Source organism: Salarias fasciatus, chromosome 14, assembly GCF_902148845.1.
Source record: "Salarias fasciatus chromosome 14, fSalaFa1.1, whole genome shotgun sequence".
Lineage (NCBI taxonomy): Eukaryota > Metazoa > Chordata > Actinopteri > Blenniiformes > Blenniidae > Salarias > Salarias fasciatus.
In genome coordinates, this window is record NC_043758.1 from 31437933 (window position 1) to 31457412 (window position 19480).

A 19480-nucleotide genomic window follows, 5' to 3' on the forward strand; every position below is an offset into this window, starting at 1 on the left:
CTCTCTTGAACTCGCCCCCTGACCCCGAAAAGCCCCTGTCCACCAGGAGCAGCCCCCCCACCCCCTCCCTCCGATCACCCATCTGTTGTCCTGCTCTCGCCTGCCCTCTGTTCTCCAGTCACCGGAGGAGGAGGAGCTTATAGATCAGGACAAAGAGGCGTCTTGATCCAGTTTCGCTGAAGACTGATCGTAGGCAGACATGGGTATGTCAAACCCTGAGGAGGTACGCAGCAGAAGACACTGGACAATCCCCTCCTCCCCAATAGACTGGACCACAAAACGATTCCACTGGAAATGGAACATTTCTGCAGTTTCGTTTCAGAAAAGTTTCCCGTTTACACGAAAACTTGAAATCAGATTATCTCCATTTTCAGTCGATTTGTTCTAGAAAACACGCTGAAGTGTAGTTGATTCTGTTACTGACTGTACATGAACTGCCTTCAACACAGGGAAAAAATTACAGTATTCAAACAAGAGGAAAACACTGAAGGATTTAGCGTTAAGACTGGAAAAAGAACCTCACTTGTTCAAGTATCAGATGAAGTTGAGATCAAATAAAAAAAATGTAAATAAAGGAAACCGAGTTTTAACATTTGTTTGTTAAAAAGAATGTGGGGAATTATAAATTTAAAGCCAATTTTAGTGAACGTAAAGTAGACGTCAACTTCATTTTGTAAATAGAAGTAAAATGCCAAGAATAATATAAAATCGCTTTAAAAAAAGTTAAAGCCACTACAAAATGTTGAAAAATTTGACATGCAAAATGTCAAGATTGACATCAAAGATCACAAGTCTGTAAATAACTGAAATGACGTTAAGTATGAATCAAGTCAATTGTTGAGAATAAAACCTTAACATATAGAAATACTGACAATAAAGAACTGTTTGGACAAAGACCAAAGACATCCAACAAGTGGGGAACTATGTTAAAATGTCATAAATAAACTCTACATAATGTCAAACTGTCGTCGTTCAATCACAAAAAAAAACAAAAAAAAAAACGGAAAGACTAAGACACTGGGAATAAAGTCAAGAACAATATTATATGAAGAACCGAAAACATTGCATTTCTTCCTTCAGTTGAATCTTAATTTTCCTCCTCTAACGACTCCATTATGAATAATGTTTGAGTCAATTAGAACAAAAAGCCAAAGCCGGATTTCCATTTTCAATAATACATTTTATTCCATTAAAGATTCTTCTTCTTTTCCTAAGTGTACACTGGAATGTTAAGATTCCCCTTCAGCAATTTAGTTAAAAATGCTCCATCTAGTCATTCCCCCCCACACACACCCGCTAAACTGAAATCTGGGGAGTACAAATGAAACAAAAAAAAAAAGAAAAAAAAAAGAAAAAGAAAAACCATGAGAGGCAAAGGTCATCTTGTGACTGATGTGGATGTAGAGTGAGAGTCAGTAGAGGACGACTGGGTGGAGGAGGGTGGAGGAAGGCGTCCTGCTTACCTGGGTCACTACTCAGACCTGCTCCGCCATGTTTCCTTCAGAGTCTCTTTATGGTTCTGATCTAACCGGCCGGCTCTTCTGTAGCTTGACGTGAGGAGTGGTAGCAATGGTGTACAAAAAAAAAAAAAAAAGAAGCAAAAGGAAAAGAAAGGTTCAACAGATGCGGCAGTCAAATGTGTTTACTGGCAGATGGGTCGGCCCCGCCCCGCGGCTGAGAACCAGAGGGAAACAACGATACAGCAAACGGTACAAAAGATCAATCTGATGACAACCGCACAGTACAGACAGTATAAGCCGAGCACAGAGCCCAATCTAGATTCTAATCCCAAAGAAAAACAAACTGAGGAGAGCTAACGGTGAGACATCGATAGGTGGAGCAGGCGGAGAATGGCTGAAGAAAAAAAAAAGCTGCTGGAGGAGGCGGGCCAGGAGGGCCAGGAGGGCCCCGTCGCCCCCATCCGTCCTCCACTCACGTCCTCTGTACAGTTCAGCTCGGCCAACACAACAGCATCCATCCTCCCTGTGTGTGTGTGTGTGTGTGTGTGTGTTAACTCTATATATAGATGCTCCTCTCTCATACAAACATATAAATACACCAGCGCTGCTCTCAGCCTGTCAGGAGCGTCTCTCAGACCAACACACAGCCGGCAGCCAGCAAATCAGAAATCTCTCTCTGTAGCGTAGATTTGGACTCTTTTTTCTGTTTATGCATTATTTTTTTTTTTGTGGGTTTTTGATTTATTTTTTTTTATTATTTATTCTGATTTTGTGGTTTTCTTGGGATTACAGGATTTCGTATTTGTCGACGACGAAGGAGGTTTCTGAAGAGAATCTGACGGCGCTGTCGCCATCGACGTAGGCCACTTTGGTAACCTGAGGGGACAAGAACCAGATGGGAGGACGTGAAAAAAACAACTTCAGGCTCCGACCCCACGGGCCCAACAGGCCCCGCCTACCCACAGGCCCCGCCCCCGGCGGCAGCTCACCTGGATGTCGCAGTAGTTGCGTTTGGACACAAAGGACACGTTGATGGGGAAGAAGTCGTTGGGCTGGCCGGCGATGCTGAACTCCAGGCTGCCCGTCTTGTTGTTGGCGTCGATGACGGGTAGGCACCACTCCAGGACGTTCCGCCGGCCGTCGTGTTTGTACTCTCCATCCAGGTCGCCGATCACGGGGGCGCCGACGCCGGACCTGAGCGGGGCGGGGGAGCCGGGTTAGCATGCGGTGCGCCACTGGCGGGTGGTGAACTGGGGAGCGGGTTACTCACGGTACGGGGATGCTGATGACCACGTCGTTCAGCTCCAGGCTCTCCTCCTGCAGCTCGTACTCGATGTTGACGTCGCAGCCAGTGCCGCTCTCTGAAGGCCAGCAGTTTACTGAGAGACACAGGTTAACAGGTCAGGCTCCGGCCCAGACAAACGTGCTGGTAGCAAGCGAAGCTCATGTTCAATGCTGAAGTGAAGAAAAACTGTATTTCCACGTAAATTCCTGCAGGGGGCGACAATGCTGGTTTCAAAAAGAACCCGAGTCTCATCAGAACCCATTCAAAAATGCCAAATTTCGGAGCGCAAATAAACATGTAAAGCACTCGGTTTCAGAACATGTTCTGGTCTCTATCAGTAGCTTCTACAATCAAGTCGTCTTGACCAGACTCTGATTTTCACATAGACCATCTGTTGATTTTATTTTATAAGTTAAAGTTTTACATAAATCGTCCTATCACAGCGTCTCCTCTGGCCACCGCACTGTTTTTCAAAAATGGTCTAATCTCCAAAAAATACTACACCAAAAACAGCTAAAATGATTTAAACAGCTAAAATATTTTAAATAGCTAAAACTGAAAAAAATACAAGGAAAAAAGGAGGAGAGATAATTAAAATTGGCTACAAAAGCAAAGAAATGCAACAGAATATACAGTACTGAGATTGTAGTTAGAAATGCCATGTCAGTTTTTAGTATGGAAGATTTTCTTTCTTCATCTAAGATGATTAACATGTTTCGCCCGACTAGAAAAATTCCATTTGTTGGGAAATCTCAGAAAGGCTGCAGAGCTCTGGGAGGACGTACTGGTTAGAGGTATGAGCGACTCGTCTGTGGTCTGTAGTCTCCACTTCAGCACGCCCACGTCGTTGTTTAGAGGGAAGGACTTCTCCGGGTTCTTCAGGCCGATCACCGACTCGGCCGTGAACAGTTTCTTGTCCACGTTGGGATGCGTCTGCAAGGCAGGAGAGACGGGTAATCAGAACGATCTGCTGTTTGTTTGAGAGCGCCCTCTACTGGACAGCAGGAGGAACACATTCTGACGTCAATAACAGTGAAATCCAAAAAACAGCTGTATTGGATTTTTGTATTTTTTTTTTAAAAACTGATTGCTAAAAATATGCAAAATCCTTCAATTCATACATGCATAACTTTGTGTATGGAACCACTTTGTTTTTTTCCTGCGTGCACTCACCTGCAGCTGTAAACCTTTGTTGTCGTTGTTGTTGATCATCAGGCGGATGCGGCCGTTCTTGTCGTCTGTGACCCGGAGCGTCACCATGCCCAGGACCTCCATGTTCTGCAGGCCGCCGTCTCGGCCGCAGGTCAGCGAGATCTTCTCCTCCACGCGGAGGTGTACGCTGAGGAGGAAACGCACGGCGAGGACGGTAAAACACACCAGTGACATCTGTGAGCCAAGATTCAACGGCTCGACTTCATCGAAAAGATCCAAAAAAGATCCGTTTCAGCAAACTGCAGGGACTTGAAGCCCGTTAAAAATTCACTGCTTTTTCCACCCTGGATCACTTTCAGAGAAAAACATTTCTAGCCAATGTTTAAAGTAACTTCCTCATCAACACTTCTGACGGTGGTCATAATGTTGTGGCTGGTGGTGGGCTGCGTACCTCTCCACGTTGACGGGCGGGGGCAGGGCTTTGGAGACGTCGGAGCCTCTCTTCCCCGAGGAGGGCATGATGGTTTCCCCTTCAGACTTGAGCTTGTCCACGAAGTTGTCCACTTCCTTGCCCTTGGCGCCGAGCTTCAGGGCCTTGCTGGGCCCGCTCGCTCTGAGGAGGAGACGCCGCATGAGAAGCCCCGCCCACTGGGTGAGGGGTGAGGAGGAGGCTGCTCCCGGGAGCCCTACCTGACTGCTGCTGGTGTGACCTTGGGCTTCTCGGGCTCCACGATGGTGTCTGTGATGATGGACCCTGACGACACGCTGGTCATGCCGGCGCTGCCGAAGCCCCCGAAGGCGGGGACCTTCTTCCCGGAGCGCTCGGCGTCCCTCCGGGCCTGCTGCAGCTCCTTGGCCTTCCTCCTCATCTCTGCTTTGGCTTCTCGTTCCTGGGTCTGAACGGTGAGAGAGAGAACAAAACATTTATCTGAGAACTGAAGCTGCAACGAGCAACACGAGACTTTCTGGAAACACTCAGGCTCCGTTTCCATGGAGACGGCAGAAACGCTAAGAGCGATCCAGACGAGCTCTCACCTCTCTGACGGCGCGGAACACCTTCTCCTCGTGGGAGTCCATCTCTGTGAAGGTGCGGATCTGGGCCAGGTTGACGTTCTCCCTGTAGCCCAGCGCCACGATCTCGTCGAAGGCGAAGATCAGGTCGAAGCAGTGCTCGGAGATCTCACTCTCCTCCAGCACACGGCAGTACTCTGGAATCTGGGAGGGAAGGGAGACGACAATCAGGAGACAGAACATTACATTACTGCTGGATCCATTAAAGCACACCGACAAGATAAAGCCAGTATCAGAGAAAGCATAACACCAAGTAAGGGGACGAAACCGGTTCGTTACTGGAGAAATGCTGAACATGTGATAAACTGTGTCAATAAGCCACAGACTGTTGACAAAAGTGTAGCCCTTGCTCTCTGAGACTGCCACACCTTTAAGTTACGTGTTGCTCACTGCTGTTTGTCTGCTTACAGACAGTGAAGCAATTAAAAATGTAAGAAACAACAACAATAAAAATATTTGCCTCCGTCTCCCGTTACTTTCACAGCTTATCTGATGTTCAGAAGTGCTACGAAAACAACTGGAGCCTCATCAACTTCACTTTGTGTCTGACTGTGGTGTGAAACCCTGTGGCGTTCAGGTACGCTCGTGAACCAGAAACACTTGGAATCAAGGCAATTTTAACATGGACTGATTCTTTAGAAGGTATTGCCTGACGTGTGAGGGAAAATGCACAGTGCTGACAGCAGAATAAAGTCATGAATGAGCAGAACTACAGCAGCTACACCAGGTCACAAATGGGAGGGTTCAAACCTGTTTCTGAAGTTATTTCAGGTCATTGTTTTGGCGAACAAGCAGCAGATAATCACACACTGTTAAAGCACTAATGTAATTCCCTCTGAGAGACGTACACACCTGAAAGTTACTTCACACTGTAATGTGATCCAGTAAAACTCGCCTTCAAAGGTCATAAGACGATTTTAATGGGGTTTTTTCTGTATTAATAATCTTCTGTATATATGGTGATCAAAAACATCAGAAACATCTCAATGACTATAACACAGTCAGCACCTTAAAAAAAACTCACAATCTGAAGTAAAACAGGCTATATCAAACAGTCTGCTCTTTGAATAAAACGTTTTTTTTCCCAGAATCCATTGTACTTGATCAAAAATATTTCATTGCATGAAATTCCTTCAAAAGATGACAAACTACCCAGACTTTCCTCCCGGCCTTGATGGCAATGCTTTTCTTCTATGGTCCGAGAGGGGCATTCGTACTATAGGTGATCTAGTAGCTGATGGCACGGTCATTTCCTTTAATCAGCTAACTGAACGGCACGACCTTCCCTCCAGACAATTTTTTTAGGTACCTGCAGGTCCGGAGTTTTATGTTTTCAAAAGCAAGGTTATATCCTGGCGGGTTCTCCTGCTCTCCCATAGAGGAAGTTTTACAAGATCCAGAGCCTCGGAAACTGATAGCTAGGTGCTTCTATGGTGCTCTTTTCCCCCCAGCTGATGGCACAGGCTACCTTAAACGGCTTTGGGAGGCAGATCTAGGGGTGTCAATCTCAGATCATGACTGGGGTGATGTATGGTTGGGCTCTGTCGGCTGTCTGTTCACCAACAAAATCAAGGAATTTCAATTCAAAAATCACTCACAGACTCCAAATCACTCCAGTCTTAAGGAACAAATTCAATTCCACACTTTCCAAGAACTGCAATAAATGCAAGATCTCAGAAGGATCATACTATCATCGTATCTTTGACTAGCTCCCTCATTAGGAATTTTTGGTGTAAGGTCTGTAAAGAAATTTATGATATATTTGGTCGAGACCTGAATCTGACCCCACTGTCTTGTATCCTTGGTTTACATCCTGCTTTGAACCTAAATTCTTGTATGCCGAGTCTGTTGGAGGTTCTTCTGTTTGGTGCTAGACAATGTGTCCTACTGCAGTGGATCTCTGACAAACCGCCTAACCTTTCACAGTGGCTGCAGAGTTACACTGGTGTAGAGAATGCACAGACTCTACAGATGGGCCTCTACGGACTTAGCTGGACGGATATCCCCAAAGAGAGCAATATTTAAGTTTTGAATCAATCAAACTTCTATATCTGTAATACCTAGATATCTGTTTAAATCCTGATGAACTATGCTGAACTTTTTATATTGAACGTTTCCGTTTTGTTTTCACCGTGTGGGACTGTTTTTGTTTATATGTTTGTATAATTTGAAAACTTAAAAAAAAAAAAAAAAAGATGACAAAGAGTACTGTAATAGTAATATGTAGGGATGCACTGATATCAACCCCAGTATCAGATATCAAATCCAATACTGCGAGTGAAAGCTCCCCGATCCAACCTGGAGAGTATAAAGTTCCACAATGTGGCACAGAGAGTTCCAGGACTCACACAGCAGTGACGCTACACATGATACGAGGATGAAAGACACACTCATTCACAGCCAGCTAGGCCCCGCGGTCTGCAGTGTGTTGACAGACGCTTCCATGGACGGCAAGATGGTGGTTAAAAACACAACGAAGGTTTAACGACGCATTGAAGGAAATGATGGTGACTGAGATCTGACTCCCCAATAAAGTTTTTCCTCTTTGGACTCAATTTTAACAGCATGATGTTTTGTTGCTTTGCATCATTTCTCCACCTGTTGCTACCATGCTGGTATAATGAAGTAAAATATGATCTATTGTCAGACCTTTACAGCAGCAGGGCTTCATCTGATTGGTCAAATCGGCTGACATGCACAGATTTGAAACAATAAAAGAAGTGGTCATCACTCGAATGGGCTTTTTGTGATCACATTTCTTTAAAGCCAACGCTGAGGAGTGTCCTTGAACGCCTCGCTGAAACTGCCAAATCACAACAGCTGTGCAGTTAAACATGCTGCTCACACTAACAAGCACCAAACACAGAAGAACAATCTCATCTAAGAAAAACAGTGTGATTTTAATCTTTGAAGTGAATCAGAGCTGCAGGTGATCCTGTTGATCAGACTGAAGAATAAACTATGATACCAACAAAGCGATCATCATTACAAAGGCAGGAAGGACTGAAGCTGTTGCAGTGGCTTATGTGTAGAACAGAAAGGAAGAGCTGCGGGTGCAACCCTTTGGACTCTACGCAATAACCTCAAACTGAAGATAAACAGCTCAATGTCAACAACCTGAGAACAGACGGTTTTCAGTTTTGTACTTTGTGTTGCTGAAATATTTTTTTTTTTATAAACTATCCAGCATTTTCACAAATCTGCTCCATCTGTGGCTTATTTTATCGTTATTGCAAACTGAGCCAACACAACACTAAACCACAGCAGGGAAAACACTGGAGATGGCATCTTGTCATTTGCAAAGTTCTCTTGTAAACAACTGTCAGTGTGAAGATCTGCGTATTAAATGCCATTAATACTCATTCATAATCCATAAGCAAACAATACGCTAAGGCCGAGTGTTGTGAACCCAGCAGCCTTGAAGGCTCCAGTTTTCTCCGGCGTCTCCAGCACCCTGAGGGCAGTGTTTAGCCCTGCAGAGACAGTGCTGCTGACACAGGACTTCACCTAATACCTGCTGGGCTGCATCCAGGAGCTTTAACAAGCACGAGCGCTCTGTGCAGAATCTCACCCAATTCTGGGATTCAGATTTTTATTTGTCACATTGACATTGGAGTACAGCAATGAAAAGCAGTGACTGCCCACCAGGCTATATGAACATAAAGGAGGAACAGTAGGGACAGATATGACTGCTCCATCCTCTCATCCTCACTTATTGAGCTTTCTGACTGGATATAAAGAATCGAAAGCATCTTAGTAGCAACAGTCAGTACTGCCGGCGTTGACTCACCACGCGGGAGAAGAGCCGCAGCGTCTCCAGGTCCTCCAGGATGTTGCTGTTCTTGGTGGTGATGAGAACCATGTAGAGCTTCTCCAGCGGCTGGTACACGTAGCGCACGCTGTCTGTTTCCACGAAGGTGTGCTGCTTCCCCGTGTTCATCAGCTTGGGGAAGGCGGCCAGGAGGCCCTCGATGCGCGTCCGGGTCATCTCCACAAACTGCCGCGATACGATGGCCTTGCCGGCCTTGGTGCACACCGCCGCTGCCAACAGCACCTGCAGGAGGAGGAGGAGGAGGAGGAAGAGGAGGAGGGGATGTCAGTGCCACACTGAGGCTTGAGGACCTCCAGGTCCACAACCCAACATGTTCTGAAGGTACAACACTGCTAAAATAGAAAATACACAGAAAAAAACAAAACCACTCCAACTCCTAACAACTAAAAGCAGTGAAACAGTTGAGAAGGACTAAAACTGCAGAAATAACTCAAGACCAACAAATGACCAACAAGGCTAAAGGAACTAACACAGCAAAAACTGATATGAGAGTGCTAACACAGCTAAAATGGCTTGATAAAGTAACAAGAGCTCAAATTATTAAAAAGGCTTGAACTATCAAATATAATCATAAAATGTCAGTAGCGAGTTGTTAATATGAATAAATTTAACAGAAATGTTTTCTTAAGTACAGCTAAACTTTATTCTATATAAATGCATCTATTTTGAAGTGCTCCATGGAATTCTTTGAGGAGTCAGCAGGAATGGATGCTTTGGAGAAAAAAAAAAGCTAATCTTTGGTCAGTATAGATGATCATTACATGGTGGATGTGCCATCCAATTGATCCTTCAAAACGCTTCTTCGAGATGAAAACATGACGAACACTTGTGATTGCACCACATGCAGCACAATTCAGATGATTATTCTGGAGCAGTACTGGATGGACTAAATTTAATGTACGCAGAGCAAAGAATGACTCATTTAAACACTTCCATAACTACATAGTTAAATAAGGAGATCTCTTTCAAGTAGATGTGAAAACCTAATGCCACAGCTGCATGTTGATATCCCATATCTGACATATCAAGTCTAATAAACAAATACAAAAGAAAAAGGAGTAAATTCAATTATTTCACAAGGGTGCAGTTCTTGAAGTTTATGAGATATCTGCACAATCAGCTGTTTCATCAGGAAAGCTTTCATATAAGAAGACAGTCTGCCCAAACTAAATGTTGACTCCTCACAGCAGCTGGCTGGCATGCCCTTATAATTGTATTCCCTTGATATGAAAGCAGCAGCTGACACAATGCACCCGCCGATCCGGGCTGCTATGATTGGTAGTTTATGAGATTATACACATTCATCACAGTTTGATTATTATTCAGATGAAATAGCTTTTCAGATTTAAACTCATCTAAATTTTGAATGAAGTTTGGCGACACTGAGAGCAGTTGTAGCTAAACGTAGACTTTGCAAGAATAAAACTCACATAGCATGATGAAATGGACTTAACATAAGCAGTAAAAGCGACAATAATGTAGAAAACTCATTTTGTTATGTGTGAGACATTGTTAAAGGGGCTGTGGTTAAATCCACGTTGACAAAGGCAGAAGGAAGAAATTGAAGCCCAGACGGAAATGGTATGGACCCAATACACATTAGGAATAAATCAACACGATAACGTGACAGAAGTCCACTGAGTGTTCACGATCTGGAGGTTTATGAACACGATGTGTCCATGAATTAGAGGTCTATGAGATAATCAGAGTTCTGTGTGTGACAGCAGCTAACGTTAGCTCCCTTACGGCTACTGACAGCAGTTAGCTCGGACAGTTACTGACCGTCAGTGGTGTCTGCACACTTTCAGTGTTCGCCCACAGGAATCAAACAACGCGGCTTTAAATCAGCGATAGCAGCGAGATAAAGCAGCGGCACTGTCCGTCCTGAGAAAAGCCCTGTCCGGTATTATCGTCACGTCGATACCGGATAGGAGAAGCTAGCCGCGTTAGCTAATGTTATGCTAATCGTTAGGCCCGATGGACCGCAGCCGCTTCGTTCCGGTTTTTCGGCTCTGTCACTCACCATTTTGGTCTCTCGTTACGGTCCGGCGGTCTTCAGTCCCTCGCGTTCGTCGCCTCGATGGTCTCCTCGTCCCGGCGGAATGGTGAAGCGGGGACCCGGGGCTGCTCGGAACGGCTGCTTGCGAGCTAGCTGCAGCGTCAATATGGCAGCAGAGCCACGTCTCCACCGGAAGAGCCGCGCGCGACCTGCCCACCGTGGAACCTGTGACGTGGTGCCCGGATGATGGCCAGGAGGCGCGAGGAGAGGAGAACCAGGAGAACCGTGATAGAACCTATGGAGGACCGAAACCACCATAAATACAGGAATATAAAAATGGGTCAAGAAATAGATATATCATAATTTTTTTTCCCATGAGAAACATGTGACTGAAAATAAATATTTATTTTGTTATTTTCACTTCAGTCTATTTATTTATTTGGTGATTTTTTTAAAATGTGTTTCCTCATTAATTTTGAGGCCTGTATATATTTCTGTATTGTTTAACTTTCACATTTTCTTTTCTCCGATTTATATGTTTCTGTATTTTATTCTCATCTGATATTTTATTTATTTGTTTATTGACACTTTTTTTTAATTCACTGTCCTCCTTACTTTGGAAATCCTGTTCTAAAAAAGAAAAAACCTGAAGTGGAGGAAAAACCCACCTACAAAATCAACTCCTTCTCAAAGCAAATAAGAGCTTTACAGTTTGGTATTGAAATATTTCTCTTTCCTTTCCAGTCTTCTTGACTTGCAGTGTCAAGTTTGAGGAGAAAAATAAAAATTGGATTTATGACTCTTTTTCTTATTTATACAAGGAGGAGTGACCTCCATCAAGTTGTAGCTTTTACTCAACGTGAATTATAATATTCACAAGCTACTTTTTTACTTGAGCAGATTTTTAGATGATTACTTTTACATTTATCTAAGTAGAATTTCAGCAAAGTGAAGTGACAAAGTCCCAATGACAATCTTTCAGTCCTGGCCTTCACCATGCTGTCAGTCTGCTGAAGGCATTTATCTAAAAGCATCAGGTTCTCCTGGTTCCTGTTGTTGTGGAGTCTCAATCCACCCTCTTCCCTAGGAAATTGTGCAGAAGCCCCACCTGGATTTAACAGTGAGTGTGAAGGCAGCATAGACTCTGAGTATTGATCACATGGACTGGTACAACTGAACCCCAGGAGATGGGGCTTCTCACTCTGCTGCATGCTTTGCTTTGCTCTTTAACAGTCGTGATTTTACTCCCACTTCTGCTTTTTTTTGATAGCAAGCTGACCAACACTGCAGATTGAAACTCCAGCTCTTCCCTCATGAAATGAAGGAATATTCCAGTTGGTGAGACGACTGGACGTCCGGTTGGTTTGGTAAGCATAAAGGCTTGGTAACTCCCTGTCATGATGAGTGTTGCAGTGTTCGTTGGGATACCTGTGTTGTGGATGTTGTTGTATCCCATGTGCCTGGAATCAGCTGATCAGCACTGCCCTGGAAGGGAAGATGGAACCTCGACCTCCCTATCAGATGCTGGTTCGATTGGCGTGCCAGCTGATGATCATAATTATTTGCTGAGCAGAATAGAAGAAGATACACTGAAGCGTTTTGGAGCTCCTGATCTGCAACATAAGGTGCTGTCACAAAATTCTCTTTTTGTACAGACGTGAGTGGAGAACCAAGAGGAGGATGAACTGAGAAAATCCTGCAGAGGGATGGAAGTGTGGACTGACCACCTCAAACCAATGAGAACGGAATCAGTTGAAGAACCAATCAGCACACGTCTAACAGGAGCGTTCTGGAACCTGAAAGTGATTTTAAAAAAAGTCTAGAAAAAGGACAGTTGGCGTTCTTCTCTCTCAGGAGCTGAACGGACTGCTGTGATTGATTAGCCGAGAAAGGAAACCTGGAGCTCCATCACTGCACTCCTTCTTGCCAGACATCTGATTGCCGGATTGTAAGCTAAGCTGATTGATCATTAGGTGTAAATTGATGAAATTGGAAATGGATTTCCACTTATTAATGAACAAGCAGGAATTCAAGGAATAGTTTTTTAGTCAGAATTCCAAAGGAGGTAGGGTCCATTTCTGCATTAGCATTAAAAATATTTGCCATTTCACAAACAGTTTCAGTCCATAGTCTTTGAAGTTTATAACAGGACCATGAAACAACGACTCATGGTTCCTACAGTGGTTTTACACTTACGACACAGAGGAGAGCGAGAGTGGTTAAAAGAGATGTCGTCAAGGGGATATATGTATTCTATGTATTATTTTCATTTGTAATTCTCTTGTCCAAGTGCATATTGATTTTTTTTCCATAGGACCAAACAGAATCACATATTTCTTGATCTGTGGTGACAGACAGCTCCTTTACCCATACACGCCGACCCCTGTTTTATTCTATTTGACCTGCCCTCAAGACGACATACAAGCCACCATGTTTTTAGTGTTAATTGTACAGGCTTTGAGCAATAAGCTCCGATTTCTTTCAGGCTAATAAAAAGTAATAAGTCTCTTAAACTGCACTGTTACAATGCTGTGTCAAGGTCCAGCCAGGTCAAAGTTTGTCCTTGATCCAGTCATTTACAAATCACAAATGGGTGCAAAGCTGATATGTTTTAATATTGGATGTGTCTAAGCCACCCATTGAACTTGGCAAATGTAATACAGCCATCTTAAGCCTCAGTCTACACTTTTTCCAAATGAATGAGCTGAGTGATCCATTCGTGTCCTTCAACACACTTTATACAGCTGGTCAAGAGGCGGGGTGATTGAAATACCCAAATATCCAAATCCATTAGGTGACCAATTCAAAGGAAAAGGCGGGACCATAGTTGAGAGAGAGTACCAAGGGGCAAAGCCTCTGATTTGGGTAAATTGACCTTAACTAGAAAAAAAAAGCAAAACAAAAAAACAGTTAAATCTATTGATCACATCGATTAAAGCAGGTACAGACATTTCAGGGTCAGGCAAAGCAATCAAAACATCTTCTGCATATAAGGTTAGGGCAGCCGCAGCCCTAGACCGGAACCCATCAGTCAAGATGGTCTGTGGCCCATTATATAGGATTTTGACAGAATTACCATAACAAAGTTGTCACCCAAACCACATTTACCTAATGTCTAAAATAAAAAGGACCATTCAAGCTTTTCAAACGCTTTCTCTGCATCCAGAGAAAGCACCAGAATATGGAAATGTCTGATCAAACCTGTTGTCCTGGTTGATGTTAAGATCATCAATGAGGACAGCAGGTTTCTCTTCCTCAGCTTCCTTTGTTGTTTTTTGGACATCATGCTTCTCTGACTTATTAAATCAAAAATGCACTCTCTCTATTCGTCCTCCCTGACAAGTCTCCACCCTCCACACATTTCTCCACCAGCCCCACTCACTGGATTGTACTGCACCTGCTGAAGAGGTGCTGTTTGTTTCAGCAGGGGTCAGGTTCAAGACTCCTGCTCCACTCAGTCCTTCTCTGCCCCCTGCTGGTAACTGCAGGTATAACAGCTACAGTTCAGGGAGTGGCTGCATTTTAGCTTTAGAGGAACAGTTTTATCTAGGCTGCAGGGCTGATGTGGAAGTTTAATTTGATATTTAATTAAAATTTCTATCGATATATGACAGACACATGCAGATAATTATTCTTCATATATGAACTTTTCTCCCTCAACTGCTGCATTGGTTTAGCTCAGTGGTTACTTCCTCTGACATTTCATCTCCGTGATGATCCTCAGTTCTTCCCTCATCCGAGGGATCAAACCACGGGCGCTGTCCAGTGCATTTTTCAGCAAGCAGTCGAGAGTTCAGAAACAAATCTGTTCTTTACATAATATGAAGCTCGTTATTTCAGTCTCAGTTCACTGTTTCCTCGTTTGACTGAGAAAAACTGAAGAAAACTGAACTGGACACTCAGCTGTTACTCCTCCTGTCACCAGCAGGTGGCGGAGAAGGACTGACTGACCAGACTGTTCTGGAACTTGTTTGACTCTCAGTATGAAGATAAAAACAAAACAAGCAAAAAAAGTCGAGACTTTCCATCTGGTTTGTATCAAGTATTTCTTTTCTATTCTATTCTACTCATTTCTGTCACAGTATAACAGTAACACCTGGACCACCAGTCTTCATAAACTTATTTTTCTGCCCCTGCGACCGGCACTGGTATAGCTCAGTGGTTACTTCTCTGAAACTCATACGAATGAACCTCAGCCCTCCCTCAATCGAGGGATCGACCCATGGGCGCTGTCCAGTGTTTTTTCTTTTCTTGTTTAAAAATGTACATCTCCTTTGATGTAATTTTGCACAAGCGTTTATTTATTATATTTATATTGTTAAAAGTAATTTGTCCACCCGTATTCATACAAATTTGAACTTGAGTGACATTCCATTTTATTTCAGCCTGAATTAAATAGTATCTCACTGCTTATTTCAACGCCAAACACGCTATTAAAATATTTAGGCAGTAAAATATTTTTTATTGTTTTATTTCCTTCACTAAACTCCGCAGCCCAATGACGTATAGAATTATAGTAATTCACCAACGTAAAGTAGTCCGGAAGTGTGTCTTGACTTCCGGCCGCGCACGCGCACATTTCGTATCCACACTCTTGTTGACAAACATCAGAGGAGGAGCTCTGCGGCGTAAGTACATCTTTGTTCTGGATTAATATCGATCAGGGCGCGGGAGTGTGGCGGGAGCAGCCGCTGCACGCGCCCCGCGCGCATTACTCGGTTAATGCAGATGACGGCTGCGCGGAGGAAACGGAAAGTGCTTTGTTCTGAACATCTGTACAAACCGCTGGGCCGAGCGGGAGCGGAGCCGCGTCTGTTCGCAGCAACGAAGGCGTCAGCTTCCGGTCCAGCTTTCAGAATAAAGCAAAACCTATTTGTTGATCCATGTGAGGTCGGTTGAGTCGAATAAATTTGAACTGAAATATAGATTACGTGTTGCTTTTAACTAAAATCTTCTGAAACAGCTAATCTATTTGACGAGCTTTGCGTTCTACTGTCTTCTGGGATGCTTTAATTTTGTAGTCTGAAACGAGAAGCTTCCGCTTTGCGCCTTATTGGCGCGTCTGTGACTCAGCTTCTAGCGCTAGCTTCCACCAACCTTTTTCTAATGTCCTCCTTCCTTCGAACGGCTGATGCTCCGAGTCGTTTCTGTCTGAAGACAAGTTTTTTTCCCTCTTTCTTTTCCCCACAACTCACGCGTTTGTTCCTCAGTCTGGCTGTGGGAGCGAGTGAAGGCGGTCTCCTCGTCCAGCAGCTTCTCCAGAAATGAAGGGGTGAGTGACTCTCCTTAACAGACTGCTAACTATCATAATCAGACTACTAACTACCGCGGTAAGTCGGTTTAAACACGACAGCTAACCTCCTGTTTTATCTCTTTGACTCAGCCAACAGAAAAGCCCCGAGCCGGACGGGAGTGTCTCTGTCAACGAGGAAGGTATTCATGACAACTTTACTAATGTCTCCAGTTCACCTGTACTGGTTAAGAGAAGTTGCGATTTGCCTGTACTGGATTATTAAAGCTTTAGTTTATGTGTTTACCCGTTTTCTAGATTTGTTACCGCCAACATGCACGAAAAAGAACTTCCTTTAAATGTTTCCATACTCTTGTGCATTCAGCCTGTGCAGATTCAAAATTACAAAGCGTGGGCTAGGGTTTGTAAATTTGTTGTATGTTGCAGTAATTTTGGCAGCGTGAGTCAGAACCACAATTTCCTTTCTAGTTGTAAATAAATAATTTCGGAGATTTAAAGTGAAAACACAAAACCTTTCTTGCATTTCGGGTGTCTGTTTATGCAGCAACTGTCTCTGAAAACGCAGCTTTTTGATTGGCTCAAACGGTGGCATTTTTCAAAAATGCTCAGACTCCGTCTCATGGAGGAAGTGGAGGTTTTAATCATACTGTGGTTGAAAAGATAAGAATTATTTCTGTTGTGTGAGCATTTAGAAACCTTCAGTTCCTCTGAAATGCTCAGAACTTTGTCCTCCAGGCGGTCGGAGTGTGTTGGTGAGCTCCTCCTGTTGTTTCAGGGTCTGTCGCCACCGCTGAGGATCCTGCAGCCATCGCCACCATCCAGTCCGCGGCCACCTTCACCGATCAGCCCATCAAATATCTCTTCAAGACGGAGGGGGCGGGCGGACAGGTGGGTGGGAGAGCTGGGAGTTCAGATCCCTGAAACCCTGAGCTGCACACGGGAGACAGCAGCTGGAATATTATCTGCTCATTTTATGAGCCACACATCATCTGAGCACAGCATGTTCTGCAATCCAATCATGAGTTCACAAACACTTTTCAGCTGAGGAACCACAAAAAGAACAGTTTGATCTGCAGTTGGCAGTAAAGTGAGCAAAATAGCTCTTAAAACTTTCCCATAAAAAAACACTGACAGTTATTTAAAGTTTCCCAAATCTGAACATCAAAAGTCTGTCTCCCATTCAAGGTTCTCCTCTTACCTGTGGGCCGGTTTTGGTCCGCAGGTCACTAGCTTTTTTTCACTAATGAGTTGTGGGGGGGTCGGGGGTCCCCTTTGTGTACTGCAGGTGACCTACAGGGTGATCCAGGTGACTGACGGACAGCTGGAGGCCCAGACAGACGGAGCGGCGGCCGTCAGCCTGGTGACGGGCTTCCCTGCCACCACTCAGGCCGTCACACAGGTGAGGACAGACCAGACTGAAGAGATGGCGGTGGCCCCTCTTTCTGCTGACAGGGCTGTGTGTGTGTGTGTGTGTGTGTGTGTGTGTGTGTGTGTGTGTGTGTGTGTGTGTGTGTGTGTGTGTGTGTGTGTTTATGCCCTCAGGCGGTCTTCTCCCAGTCAGAGGCCCTGGAGGGCGACGGCGGCGCCGAGACGCAGTACACCTACTACCCCGCCACCATCGCGGACGCCACCACCGGCACCATGGTGACCACGGTGCAGGCGTCCGACACGCTGCTGGGCCAGACCACGCCCACAGGTACCCAGACACACACGCCTGGAGCCGGGCTCCCCGCCGCTCACCGCCTCGTCCCCTCCACAGGGCAGCTCTACGTCATGATGTCGCCCCAGGAGGTCCTGACCTCCAACCAGAGGACCATCGCGCCCCGCACCCAGCCGTACATCGCGTGAGTCACTCGCACCGGGGGCATCGCTTCCCCAGCGGCGTCCCCGTGTCTGACAGCACCTCCCGTGTTTGTCTCTCAGGAAACAGGAAGCTCCTCGTGCCTCCAGAGACGAGAAGCGGCGAGCTCAACACAACGAAGGTGAGCGCTCACATCTCCGATGAACCCTGACCCCCTCGCTGCCTGTCAGTAACCGTCCCCGCCGTCCCCGACAGTGGAGCGCAGGCGCAGGGACAAGATCAACAACTGGATCGTGCAGCTGTCCAAAGCCATCCCGGACTGCAACGTGGACTACACCAAGACGGGACAGGTGAGGGCCGCCTCGCGGTCGGAGCCGCGCCGAGAGGTTCACGCCGTCTGAAAGCCTTTCCGCGCCCAGCAGAGTAAAGGAGGGATCCTGTCCAAAGCCTGCGAGTACATCAAGGAGCTGCGGCAGAGCAACCTGAAGCTGGGGGAGGACATCGGCACCCTGGACCGCCTGCGGATCGACAACCAGCTGCTCAGACAGGAGGTGAGGGGCGGGGCAGAGGGCTGCGCCTCAGGACAGAGGTCAACATCTGGTTTTGTTTTGCACTTCATTTGCATTCCACACTTTCTTTTTTTTAATGGCAAAAAACTGCTAAAATAAGATAAAATAGCTGAAATGAAAACATTTATAAAATAGCTACAAGTCATGTTTGACACCACTCACCGCTTCCATCTGTCGCCCAGGTGGAAGACTGGAAGTCCAAGAACCAGATCCTGAGGAACCTCCTGCGACAGCACGGCATTGTGGGATCGTCCAGCTCGGACCCCCAGTGAGCGGCGCCTTCCAGAACCACCACCAGGGGCCAACGGAGGACTTGGAAGTTGCTGCGAGATCCAGAGTGCATGAGAAACATAACCCATTACTGTCCTTCATATTCAGACGACACACGGCTCTCCTGGCTTTTTACAGCGATTTGGAATCATCTTCTGGTAAAACCAGAGCAATCAGAAAGGAAGTGCGGGAATCAGTGAAGACCTTCCTCCATTCGGCTGTGCACCAGTCCAGCTCACTAAGCTACTTCTGTCTTTTGGTTCCTTTAAAGTCTGTGTAGAGCATTTTATTCTGACTGTTAGCAAACACAAAATGCAGCTGTTCACTGTCGACTAAAAGTCAAACCCCCAAACTCCTGAAAGGAGTCTCTGCTCCCATGCGGCTGCTTCATCATCATCATCATCATCTTCATCAGCAGCAGCAGATAATCCAGGAATCTGTCCTCTGTTCAGATCACCGCTACTGGAGCTGCTGGCAATCTGAAGAAATTGAATGAAGCTCGCCCGATCTTCACTCCTCCTAACATGTAGAATGTATTTGGACTCACGCGACTCTGCTGTACACAGACTTTAACCTCTGTAGTCCTCCATCCAATCCATTCAGCTTCTCCTCTTCCTTTTTTTTTTTTTTTTGTTTATTTTTTTATTTTGAAAGTTTCACGACGCCTCACCGGGGAAAATAATTACATTGCAACAATGTAACTAACAGGATTAACGGGGCGGGAAGCATCGCATTGTAGTTAGGCTGCGTACGTCTTTGTAATAAAATATACTGTATGTCATCAAACACG

General features: G+C 45.2%; 2 protein-coding genes across 5 annotated transcripts; one reads left to right on the forward strand and one right to left on the reverse strand.

Annotated features, from left to right (window-relative positions):
- Positions 1–1163: 1163 nt before the first annotated feature.
- On the reverse strand, positions 1164–10996 carry arcn1b (archain 1b). The gene is made up of 10 exons (XM_030108970.1): positions 10824–10996; positions 8759–9022; positions 4933–5112; positions 4588–4793; positions 4349–4510; positions 3919–4084; positions 3531–3678; positions 2731–2839; positions 2450–2654; positions 1164–2336 (listed from the first exon to the last, which is right to left on the reverse strand). Exons 1-10 carry the CDS (start codon positions 10824–10826, stop codon positions 2247–2249), a joined length of 1533 nt encoding a protein of 510 aa, XP_029964830.1. The 5' UTR covers positions 10827–10996; the 3' UTR covers positions 1164–2246.
- Positions 10997–14750: 3754 nt separating this feature from the next.
- LOC115400972 (upstream stimulatory factor 1-like) lies at positions 14751–19479 on the forward strand. Of its 4 annotated transcripts, none has more exons than XM_030109069.1 (11): positions 15372–15427; positions 16010–16071; positions 16183–16232; positions 16826–16938; positions 17336–17449; positions 17593–17746; positions 17810–17894; positions 17974–18032; positions 18107–18201; positions 18271–18402; positions 18603–19479. In XM_030109069.1, the coding sequence occupies exons 2-11, from the start codon at positions 16064–16066 to the stop codon at positions 18690–18692; spliced, it is 900 nt and encodes a 299-aa protein (XP_029964929.1). In that variant the 5' UTR covers positions 15372–15427; positions 16010–16063; the 3' UTR covers positions 18693–19479. The 4 variants fall into 4 exon arrangements, with proteins under 4 accessions (XP_029964928.1, XP_029964929.1, XP_029964930.1 ...); XM_030109070.1 differs by having other exon boundaries at positions 18274–18402; XM_030109068.1 differs by lacking the exon at positions 15372–15427 and adding an exon at positions 14751–14830 and having other exon boundaries at positions 17593–17894; positions 18274–18402.
- The last annotated feature ends 1 nt before the right edge of the window (position 19480 follows it).